The sequence below is a fragment of the Bubalus kerabau genome, chromosome 10 (assembly GCF_029407905.1).
Source record: "Bubalus kerabau isolate K-KA32 ecotype Philippines breed swamp buffalo chromosome 10, PCC_UOA_SB_1v2, whole genome shotgun sequence".
Lineage (NCBI taxonomy): Eukaryota > Metazoa > Chordata > Mammalia > Artiodactyla > Bovidae > Bubalus > Bubalus kerabau.
Window position 1 is genome coordinate 12,111,084 of NC_073633.1, and position 12,383 is coordinate 12,123,466.

The following is a 12,383-nucleotide window of genomic DNA, read 5'->3' on the forward strand; positions in this document are numbered from 1 at the left end:
TCTGGTCTTTGCCTTTATTCTTTTGTAAAATATTTCATAGGCTGATGTTCAAAACATTCAGGAAGAGAAATTGACTTATAATGCTTGAAAGTTCATGGACTGGGGCACTCCGTTAAAGCAGGGTTTGTAAGGAAAGAAACACACGTTCTGTTTTTTGGCCAGCAGTTCTACTTTTGGGACATTTATTCCATACAGTGCTGTATGATAGAGACCAAGATTTATAGCTGGCGATTTCCTGAATAACAAGGCAGATAGCAAATGCCTCAGCAAAACAACTTTCATATGCTCTGCAAGGCGCAAAGTAGCACAGTGGAGTGGATGGTGTGTGTTCGGGTTTTTATGAGGTGGCATTTTTGGGAGGGGTGTGTGTGTGTGTGTGTGTGTGTATTTTTTGATCTCTTGCAAGACAAAATGATATTAATTGTTTTTCTTTCTGGCTTTAACCTAAAATTGGAAAAATTTCACTGTTCATCCCCTTCATACTTCTCCCAACATCCTCTCCTACCACCCTCTTCTTCTCACTATGTCACTTGAATCACATCTTGTACTTTTATACACAGAGCTGCTTATGGAAGCTATCTCAACTCAACTCAAAAAAAAAAAATTGAAGAGAATATGTTTGAATGATAGAATAAAAATTCCTCTTACCTGTATTTTGTTTTTGAGAAGAGATTCAGATTTTCCCTGCATAGTAAAGAGAAAGCAAGCAATACTAATAAGAGAGAGTCCTCCCCACTGGAAATGAAATTATGGTTCTCCAACAACCTTGAAGATGCTCATCAGAAATTGCTTCACCTTTGGTTGAGGATGAGATGTTCACATATTGGTGTGGAGATTCGGTTATTGTTGTTCAGTCACCAAGTCATGTCTGACTCTTCACAACCCCATGGACTGCAGCACACCAAGCTTCTCTGTCCCTCACCATCTCCCAGAGTTTGCCCAAGTTCATGTCCACTGAGTCGGTGATGCCATCCAACCATCTCATCCTCTGACACCCTCTTCTCCTGCCTTCGATCTTTCCCAGCATCAGGGTCTTTTCCAGTGAGTCAACTCTTCACATCATGTGGTCAAAGTATTGGAGCTTCAGCTTCAGCATCAGTCCTTCCAGTGAATATTCAGGGTTGATTTCCTTTAGGATGGACTGGTTGGATCTCCTCGCAGTCCAAGGGGCTCTCAAGTGTCTCCTCCAGCACCACAGTTCGAAAGCATCAGTTCTTCAGTGCTCAGCCTTTGGTATGGTCTTCATGAGGTTCGGAAGGAGTAACCCATAGAAGGAACAGGGGAGGAGCGACTGCAAGGGCAGCAGGAGATGCTGGCTTGTTCCAGTTTTCATTTCTGTGGATTTTTAGGTCAAATTTGAAGTCAGTCTTTTGATAACATATGAGGTCTTTCTAGGTTTGTTTCATGTGTACATACTTGATATATTGTCTGTATATAAATCTTGTAAATCAGTTCATAAAGAATCCGCCTGCAATGGAGGAAACCCTGGTTTGATTCCTGGGTCGGGAATATCAGCTGCAGAAGGGATAGGCTACCCACTCCAGTGTTCTTGGGTTTCCCTTGTGGCTCAACTGGTAAAGAATCCACCTGCCATGTGGGAGACCTGGGTTCGATCCCTGGGTTGGGAAGATCCCCTGGAGAAGGGAGCGGCTACCCACTCCGGTATGCTGGCCTTGAAAATTCCATGGACTGTATAGTCCATGGGATCACAAAGAGTCAGACCCGACTGAGCAAATTTCACTTCACTTCACTTCACTTTATATGTAAATCTTGGGTTTCCCTGGTAACTCAGCTGGTAAAGAATACACCTGCAATGCAGGAGACCCCAGTTCAATTCCTGGGTTGGGAAGATCCCCTGGAGAAAGGAACAGCTACCCACTCCAGTATTTTGACCTGGAGAATTCCATGGAGAGAGGAGACTGACAGGCTACAGTCCATGGGGTTGCAAAGAGTTGGACATGTCTGAGTGACTTTCACTTCACTTCATGTAAATCTTAGATGTATAAATCATTGAGTATAATTGAGAATTTAGATGTAATTTTTCACAGTTACAGTCAGTTGACTTCCAACAAGGGTACCAAGGAAAGTTAATTGGGTTCGATCCCTGGGCTGGGAAGATCCCCTGGAGGAGGGCATGGCAACCCACTCTAGTATACTTGCTGGAGAATCCTGTGGACAGAGGGGCCTGGTGGGCTACAGCCCAAAGAGTCACAGAGTGTCAGACACGACTGAAGCAGCTTAGCATGCAGGCACAGAGTCTTTTCAGCACATGGTGCTGAGATAACTGGATATCCACATTCAAAAGAATGAATTTGGACTCTTACCACTCACCACATACAAAAAATAACTCAAAATGGATAAAAGATTTAAATGTAAGAGTTAAAACTATGAACGTCTTAGAAGAAGACATAGGTGAATATTTGTGACCTTCAGTTAAACAATGGTTTCTTAAATATGACATCAAAGTACAAGCAACTTGCTTCAAAAGACACCATCAAGAAAGCAAAAAGACAACCCATAGAATGAAGAAATATTTTCATGTTGTGTGCCTGATAAGGAATTGGTATAACAAATATATAAAGAGCTCTTATAACTCAATTTCTTTAAAAAAAAAAAAAAAAAAACAGCTAAAACATGGGCAGCAGATTTGAAAACACATGTCTCTAAAGAAGATGTGTAAATAGGCAATAATAAAAAGATGCTCAGAACAAGACAAGGATGACTACTTTTCCCACTTTTTTCCAACATAATATTGGAAGCCCTAGCCACAGCAGTCAGAGAAGGAAAAGAAACTAAGTTGGAAAGGAACTGAAACTGTCGCTATTTGCAGATGACATGATATTATGCACAGAAAACCCTTAAGAGCAAAAAACTATTGGAACTTAAAAATGAATTCATTAAAGTTGAAGGATAGAAAATTAATCACAGAAATCTGTTACATTTCTACACACCTATAATTAACCATTAGAAAGAGAAATAAATAAAACTATCCTATTCACAATTGTATCAAAAAGAAAAAAATAAAAAGATGCTCAACATCATCATGCTCAGATGCTCAGTCGTGTCTGACTCTTTGTGACCCCATGGACTATAGACCGCCAGGGTCCTCTGTCCATGGGATTCTCCAGGCAAGAATACTGGAGTGGGGTGCCATTTCCTCCTCCAGGGAATCTTCCCGACCCAGGAATCAAACCCGTGTCTCTTACATCTCCTGCATTGGTAGGCGGATTCTTTTCCACTAGTGCCACCTGGGAAGCCCACTCAATATCATTAGCCATCACAGAGATGAAAATCAAAACCATATTGAGATGCCACTTTGAATCTACCTAGGATGGCTATACTCAAAAAGACAGCTGAGGCAGGGAAGTTAGAATCCTCAGTGCTGCTGGGGAGGTAGAATGTTGCAGCTGCTTTGGGAAACCGTCTGGAAGTTCCAAAAAAGATCAAACATAGACCCAGCAATTCTTCTCCTACATATATACCCAGAGAAAGGAGAAAATATGTCCGTGCAAAAACCTAAACACTAATGTTTACAGCAGTATTATTCATAGGAGCCAAAAAGTGGGAAAAAACCCAGATGTCCATAAACTGATACATATGATATAAATCTATACAGTAGAATATTATTCAGCATTGGAAATGAATGCAGCGCTAATTATATCCTACATAATAGACGAACCTTGAAAGCATGCAAAAGAAGCTAGTCACAGATGGCCATGTGTTGTATGGCTCCATTTAAATGAAATATCCAGAATAAACAGATCTCTAAGCAGAGAGTAGATTAATAGGTTGGAAATTTGGGAGTAAATGGGGAGTACTGTTAACTAGTTATATGGCTTCTTTTTGGAGTGATGAAAATGTTTGCTGAAAATCACTGCATGGTACAGCTTCAAAGAGTGTATAATGTGTGAATTCTCTCAATATAAAGCTGCTATTAAACACACAAAAAAGCATATTGCATAATTAGTGTCGTACAGAATTCCACTTATAATTTTAGACTCTCGGACTAAAACTCAGCTTAGAGTTTTAAGTAACCTGCTCCAGGACACCAGCTAGTGATTGGAAAGCCAGACTTCCTGAACATCAGGCCCGTCATTTTCTGTACTGTGATTATGACAGGAAGTTTAACCCCAACAGACCATAAAAATCACACTTACTGAATTTTATTGGTTTGGCTGGGTAACACTAGCTTATGTAACCGGTAAGTCACGGAGGTTGAGGTTGACAGTACAAGTTTAATTCCTTTTCATGTAAGATTCAGTAGCATAAGGCGAGGATGAACGGATGCAGAAGGTTCCTTCTGTAACCTACAGAGGTTACTCAGGGACCCAGGGTGTTCTTACATCTTTTCTTTCAAGGTGGCCATGGGCTTTAGCATCCTGCTTGCAGATGGGGTTAGGGGGGTGGGGATGGGGTGGTGTTTCCCTGGTGGCTCAACTGGTAAAGAATCTGCATACAATACAGGAAACCCTGGTTCAATTCCTGGGTTGGGAAGATTCCCTGGAGAGGGGAAAGGCTACCCACTCCAGTGTTCTGGCCTAGAGAATGCAGGGTCACAAAGAGTTGGATGCAATTTTCACTATGTCACATCTGTATGTCTTGGGCTTCCCTGGTAGCTCAGATGGTAAAGCATCTGCCTGCAATGCAGGAGACCAGAGTTGAGTCCCTGGGTTGGGAAGATTCCCTGGAGAAGGAAATGGCAACCCACTCCGGAACTCTTGCCCGGAAAATCCCATGGACAGAGGAGCCTGGTAGACTACAGACCATGGGGTTACAAACAGTCGGACATGACCGAGCCACTTCACTTTCAGCAGATGGGGGAGGGGAAGCTCACCCATGTGGGGCTTTCCTGAGGCCACTCTCCATGGGATGCACGCCATTTCCTGTCTCATTCTGTGCTCGTGACCTGGCTACTTGGCCCCACACAGATTGTACTGGGCTGGGAAATGACCACCCTGGCCAGCAGCCACCCCAGCTGTCTCCTAGCCCTGCGGTGAACCATTTGGTATCTACGCTCCAAGTTCTCTTCCCTTTGTTGTTGTTCAGTTGCTAAGTCATGTCCAAATCTTTGTGACCCCATTGCAGCATACCAGGCTTCCCTGTCCTTCGCTATCTCCCAGAGTTTGCTCAAACTCACGTCCATTGAGTTGATGACGTCATCCAAACATCTCATCCTCTGCCACCCCCTTCTCCTGCCCTCAATCTTTCCCAGCATCAGGGTCTTTTCCAGTGTGTCAGCTCTTCGTCAGGTGGCCAAAGTAGGGGAGCTTCAGCTTCAGCATCAGTCCTTCCAATGAATATTTAGAATTGATTTCCTTTAGCATTGACTGATTTGATCTCCTTGCTGTCCAAGGGACTCTCAAGAGTCTTCTCCAACAACACAGTTTGAAGGCATCAGTTCTTAGGCACTCAACCTACTTTATGGTCCAGCTCTCACAGCCATACATAACTACTAGAAAAACCATAGCTTTGGCTATACAAACCTTTGTCAGCAAAGTGATGTCTCTGCTCTTCAATATGCTGTCTAGGTTTGTCACAACTTTTCTTCCAAGGAGCAAGCATTCTTTTAATTTTGCTTTAGATTAACATCTGCAAATGGTTATCCATAGCACCTTTCCTTATGAGATAGGCACAAGGATTAAATGATAATCCATATATAGTATTAAATCCAGATTCTAGAATAAAATGTGTTAAGTTGCTTCAGTCATGTTTGACTCTGTATGATGCTATTGTCAATTTACCTCTCCCCAACCCTTCACAATCTACCCCTCAGTTATGAAATTATTATACAGCAATTATATACTGCTGTGCAAAAAACCAATTTTGTAAATTTTTTCAAGATAATTACTTGAAAACAGGTTTGTTTTCATGTGAAAGAGCATGATGCTATAATTTGTAGTTTACTTAGATTAGAAACTTGGTCTAGGGCAGGGGCTTTTAATTTGCCCACATTTTTTTTTAATCAAAAAGACAACATTGTTATTGATTTCTCACAGTTTTAAAAATTCATCAAGCCTATGAGACTCTTACACTCATTTGAAGCAAGGCCCGTATAACCAAATAATCCTTATTTACCTTGTGTTTGTTATGTGAAAGTAAATTTCACATCTTATGTTACTATGGAAGGTTCCTTGTTCTTCCAAGTTTTCCCAGTCCCCCTAGGATGTTAGAGCTGCAGGAGGCTTAACAGCCTGTTCTTCTCATCTGCCCCTTCAACAGAGGAGAACACTGAGGCCCAGGGAGGTCAAGGGACATGCCTGGGGCCGCAGTGGATGTGGGGCTGCGTCCTGGTACAGAGAGCTCCCTCCACATGGAGCCCCTCTCCCTGGCTGGGAATATTCCCTTTCCTTTGACCCCCTCCCCACTTTCTAAGCTGTCACCACATCTTGTTACATTTCCTTGAAATGCCTCTTGCTTTCCACCCTTCCGGTTTCTTACTGTCTCATCCAGTCCCTCAGCTCCTTGCAATGGGAAAGGTGAGTGCTTTGTCTTTGGGGCCTCCATTATACAAGATTGAATTTTCTCTAACTGCCACTGTCAGCCTGTCCCTCCTCTGCTGTGAGTCTGCCAAGAGCTTACTGCTTCCTGTAGCAGCAAATGGCATCGCTTCTCTTACAGCAGCTCCTGCTTTCCCTGTGTATGCTCAGCTTGCTTCCTTTCTCCCCATGCACCCTAAGGACCCTGGGTCTTCTCTGGGTTTGTTCCATGCATCAGCCATGTTTCCTTCATGATTCTAGTATGTCCTGCCCCCCAGCTCCCAGTGTCCCCCCTGCCTTGCCTTTCCAAATCCTCCCTTTCCAGCTGAATCCAGATCCCACCACCTTGTCATTTTTTCCCTGCTTCTCCACTGAGAGCCCAGTGCCCCCTGCCCCCACACTATTCCCCAATTTTTTCTTGTTAGGTACTAATAGTTGTATTGGGCATCATAGACTGTCTTACATGGCTCTCTGATTTTTTCTTACACTTGTGTTGTCTTCTCAGTTTTGTTTAATGCTCTTTGAAGGCAGGGCTTATATTTATGTTTTTTCTCATCAGTTTGGTTCAGTCTCTCAGTTGTGTCTGACTCTTTGCAATCCCGTGGACTCCAGCACCCCAGGCTTCCCTGTCCATCACCAACTCCCGGAGCTTTCTCAAACTCATGTCCATCAAGTCGGTGATGCCATCCAACCATCTCATCCTCTGTCACCCCCTTCTCCTTCCTGACTTCAATCTTTCCCAGCATCAGGGTCTTTTCCAATGAGTCAATTCTTCACATCAGGTGGCCAAAGTATTGGAGCTGAAGCTGAAGTCCTTCCAATGAATATTCAGGACTGATTTCCTTTAAGATTGACTGGTTGGATCTCCTTGCAGTCCAAGGGACTCTCAAGAGTCTTCTGCAACACCACAGTTCAAAAGCATCAATTCTTTGGTGCTCAGCTTTCTTTATAGTCCAACTCTCACATCCACACATGACTACTGGAAAAACCATAGCTTTGACTAGATGGACTTTGTTGGCAAAGTAATGTCTCTGGTTTTTAATATGCTGTCCATGTTTGTCATAGCTCTTCTCAGTTCTGTTCAGTCTCTCAGTCGTATTCGACTCTTTGCGACCCCATGGACTATAGCCCACCAGGCTCCTCTGTCCATGGGATTTCCCAGACAAGGATATTGGAACGGGTTGCCATTTCCTTCTCTAACTCCATATTTCACATTGCCTAAACAAGTGGTCAGTAAATACTCCTTGCTTATTAGGGACTCTTTGAGCTTCTAAAAAGTGTTGGCCAGAACTACATGCACTTGAGACATTTTACAGTGTTCACTGCCTGGATCCAGATCCTTTGTTATTAGTGCAGAGCAGCCCTCTCCTCCCTGCCAAGTGTGATGGAGTCAGCGCTGCTGTGTTACTGGTCTTCTGAGGGGCCCCGCTGTATAGGTGTGCGGCTCACACTCAGAGTTGCTGATGTGGTGGGTTTGTGGCAGAAAGGTGAGGGCTTGCACCCCTGGTTCTTGGGTCTTAGAGTAGGGAAGCGTTCCTCAAGCACGGGGAGGAAGCACAGTATCCTGTGAGCTCTGGCAGACTCTCTGCAACCTGGTGTAAAATGAGAACTGGCCTGGCCCTCCTCCCACTGTGTGTCTTTGAGCCAGTAATGACCTTGGTGCTCTCTTTTCTACGATACTGGCAGAGTGTCCTAAGATTGCATCTGATCTTTTGCTGAACAACTTTCTCAGTACCCAGAAAATAGCTTCCCCAAAAGGTGTGTTGTAGTAAGCTCCTGGCATTGGGAAAATGAATGTGTCTTATTCAAGGAAGACTGTGTCTGCTTTCTGGATTTTGGTGTCCCTTTTCTGGGCCTTCCTGCCTCTCCTGGTAGGCATTTCCAGACTAAGCAACTGCAGATTTTACCGCACCTTGGACTACACTCTCCCCACGGCATAACCCCTACAAAAATGTCCTCCACTAAGGCTCATAAACTTGGAACTGCTTTTTCTGTAATGTCAGCAAGACTCATTCCACCCATACAAGCACAGATTAGCCTTTTTCCTCTTTAAGAGACTTGGCAGAGACTCAGATAAAGGTGAAGTCAACAAACTCTGGCGCCGGAGTGAGTTTAGTGCCTCTGGGCTTATCAACCCCTTGTTCCTCTCCTGTTCTGAATCTTGTTCCATCCAGAAGCTTCTCCTGTCCGTGACGATAAAGATGTTTCAGATCCCGCCCCCTTTGTTAATGCCCCTGCCACTGATAATAAGACACCACATCTCTTCATTTATAGAAAGATACCAAACTGGATTCACTTTAAGGGTTTTTTTTTGCTCTCTCTTAATCTCTCTAGGTGGATGGAAGTCTGCTTAGTTGAAGAATTGCCACCAACCACTGAACTGGAAGAAGGACTCCGGAACGGAGTTTACCTTGCAAAGTTAGCCAAATTCTTTGCCCCCAAAATGGTATCGGAGAAAAAGATCTATGATGTGGAACAAACACGCTATAAGGTAACTGAGATCTAATTGGTTCGGACCTCTGGCTCAAAGTGAAAGTTGAGTCTTTGCCTTCCTTCCCTTTCTTTAGTGTTTCTATCAGGATTTTGTGGGAGGTAGAGCAACTGAACTGAACTGAACTGAGGGGTATGGGGAAGGGGAGTGTCCTTGGTCTTTGAAGCCTGTTAATAATCATTCTTGAGGTGCAGCAGTTTTGAAAGCAAAGCCCTTTTCTGTTTCTGGGATGAGGCCGAGAGACCTCTGATTTGTGGGGCTTCCAACTCCCAACCCCCATTATTCCTTCATGGAGGTCATGTCATTAGTACCAGTAAATATAAAAGTGGGGGCCCTCTACCCCTCCTCTCTTCACCACCAACATGGTTTATTACTCCCCTTATTCTCATCAAGAAGTAAAGTACCCAGCGGAGACTTGAACTTGTAGCCCTAAAGAGTTAGAGCCAAGGTGATTAAAAAAGAAAAAAAGTACTAATATTGACGAGTCAGAAACTCCTTTCCATTTGATGTTTAAAACAAAATGAGACTAACCTTTTTGTAGGCAGCTAGTTTTATGAATTATTTCATAGGTAATTTGAGAAGGAATATAGGGAGGAAAACCAATATAAACACCAATCTTAATCAAAATAAACAAATAAATACAATCAAAATAAACAACCAATCAGTATAAACACTGTATTATTTTTTTTTAATGTGCATGTTTTATGGATATAATGTTTAAATATTTTCAGGTAAGGTGATACATCTATGATTTGCTTCAAAATAATTGGGAAGAGGGTTGACAGATGATTCAAGACCAGCCGTGAGTTTGTAATTGTTGAGATTAGATAATGGGTGCAAATGAGTTCTTTATACTGTTCTGTCTACTTTTTTATGTTTGAAAATTTCCATTAAAAAGTAAAGAAGGAAAAAGTAAGCACCAACCTAAAAGAGGCCTTGATTATATGTGTCTTCAAAAAGCAATTTTTAAATGTGTGCTGTTCTCTTCTAGAATGTGAGATCTCTTCTCCACTTTGGGTCAGGGTTTCTAAAGCTTCTTTGAAACTTGATTTTTTTGTTGTTTGTTTTCTCAATATCTTGTTTGGTTTTGTTATATCAGTATTTTTTATCTGCAGATTTTCAAGTGTTTTTAAAAGTTATTTCTCTTAAAATTTCAAGGATAACATTAAGTATAATTGAAAATAGAATAATTTTCCATTTAATGCATGAGTCGCACTACCCTTCAGTTGTTATTGAGACAAAATTTATCTTTAAAATATGTATATTGAATTCAGAGCATATGTCTGAGTAATGATTTAGGCTAACAGACAAGATGAATTGACATCTTTTTTGACAAGTCTCTCTTCATCATCTAATCTAAAAGGGAATGGAGCAAAAGTCTCTGCCTTGAATAATGTTATGAAAAAATATGTTTGCATGTTAAAATAAGTTTATTAAGTCATGTGTTTATTAACTCTAGATGTTTCTCCCTAGAGTGAGTTTCCAGCCTTTTGGAAGACTTAAGCAAAACAAATGATTTAGCCAGCCAAAATTAAAGTTTCTTTTTTTAATTTTAAGGAATATTTTCAAAGTTCAGAAAAAAACTATTTGTATCCCCTGTGTCACAAAATAAATTAACATTTGTCCACATTTTAGAACATGATCTTTCTTTTATTTTCATTGCTTCTGTGATGGCTGTTATCAAGACCTAGACCTATTATAATGGCCATGTAGATTTGATGATATAGATTTGATGATAAAGTGTCATGGGCTCCAACCTTCCCTGGAAAGGGACTGTGGGTGTTTTGTTTTGATGTGTGGTTTGGGAGAATCAGGTCGGAAAGACAGACCTTTAGTGAAAGCGAACCTCAGAGCTGCAGGTGGGCTAATTCCCCTCCTAGCACATTATATGACTTAAATATAGGTGTCTCTTGCCAGTTCAGCTCTGGATCCCTCATGGCAACTTAAACAGGTACCATTGCCTCCTGGCATCAGAGGTCCTATTATTTGAATCCATAGCAACTTCTCTTTGGGATGGGAAGGGGGAAATATTTCCAATCTCTTGTTACAAAATAAAACTCCTGGGGCACCTGGACGCGTGCTGACATCCCTGAGCAAACCATCGTGACAGAAGGAAGTGGTCTGTGTCACTGTCCCCCATCCCATCAGGCCCCACGTGGGATGCACAGAAGAAAGGATGTTAGGAGAGGCGTGGAAAGATGGGAGGTAGCAGATGGAGGGGAGTCGATGCCAGCTGTGGCAGGGGAGAATCATGGACAAAGGGAAACTACCCCTCTGTTAATTCACTGGAGAAAAGAGGCTTTTCTTTTTTTTTCCTTGTATTAAATCCCTGAACGTGTCCTTGAATGGGAATTGTTAGTGATTTGCTGTGTCATCGTAAGTTTTTATTTTAAGGCTATTGTGTTTCTTCTGCAAAAATGAAAGGAGACAAATATTAGCGGGCAGGAGACAGCTTCCTGTTCATGTGTTTTTCGGATCTAAAGCTTGTCACATGGTCCTCTTCAAGGAGCCCTAAATCACGGGACAGTGGCAAAGATGCTGAAACACAGGGGAACATTCGCTAACCTAGGCCTGTCTCTTGATGGGCCATCTGGAAACCATGAGTTCAGCGAGCCTGAACGCTCTGCAGGGTCTGCTGGGCTGTGGCCGTAAAATATGGCCCACGTGTTCAGCTGGGTATCCCTGAGCAAAAGCTCTGCCCCGAATCACACGGCCTCAGCCGGGGCACTCTTGGCTTTGAGCAAAGCAGCGGGCGCTTTCACGCAGCCCTGTCCTCTTTGTTGCCAGCTCGTTGTCTACGCCTCGGCCCCTCCTTAATTTAGGGTTAGGAAGTCATGCTAGGTATTGAGTTGAACCTTCCAGGGAAGAGTGTCCTTTCCCTGACCATCTCCGCCTCCCCCTCCAGAGCTGAGTTGCGTGGTCATGCCATGCACACGTGGACGCACCATGCGGTGCTGTCCTGAAGGCAGGAGCGGTGTGGGTCTCTTCTACTGTGTCCTTGGTGAATAGTGCAGGTTCCGGCCCAAATAGCTGTTGGGTAAAGGAATGAATGAGAATTTTTTATTTTTTAGAGATTTTTTTTTTTTTTAACGTGGGCCATTTTAAAAGTCTTTTATTGAATTTGTTAAAATATTGCTTCTGTTTTATGTTTTCGTTTTTTGGCCAAGAGGTACGTGGGCTCTTACCTCCCCAGCCAGGGGTTGAAACCTCACCCCCTGCATTGGAAGGCCAAGTCTTAACCACTGGAGTGCTAGGGAAGTCCCAGCTAGTACTTTCTAGTAAGCCAAAGGGCTCCATTTCTTGTCTTCTATGCTTTATTCAATACTTTGTTCAATACTTGCTGAAACTCCTCCTCTAAGTGTGATGCTCAGACTTCCTGTGGTCCCCCACAGTGGATATGTGTGAAAATGTGAACT

At 42.8% G+C, this 12,383-nt stretch overlaps 1 protein-coding gene across 3 annotated transcripts in view; it reads left to right on the forward strand.

Moving 5' to 3' along the window:
* IQGAP2 (IQ motif containing GTPase activating protein 2) overlaps positions 1-12,383 on the forward strand; it is a 305,783-nt gene that overhangs the window by 149,189 nt on the left and 144,211 nt on the right. For all 3 annotated transcript variants that reach the window (XM_055536607.1, XM_055536609.1, XM_055536608.1), the window contains exon 3: positions 8,811-8,967. In XM_055536607.1, coding sequence (XP_055392582.1) covers positions 8,811-8,967 — 157 coding nt within the window. The remainder of the gene's footprint in view (positions 1-8,810; positions 8,968-12,383) is intronic.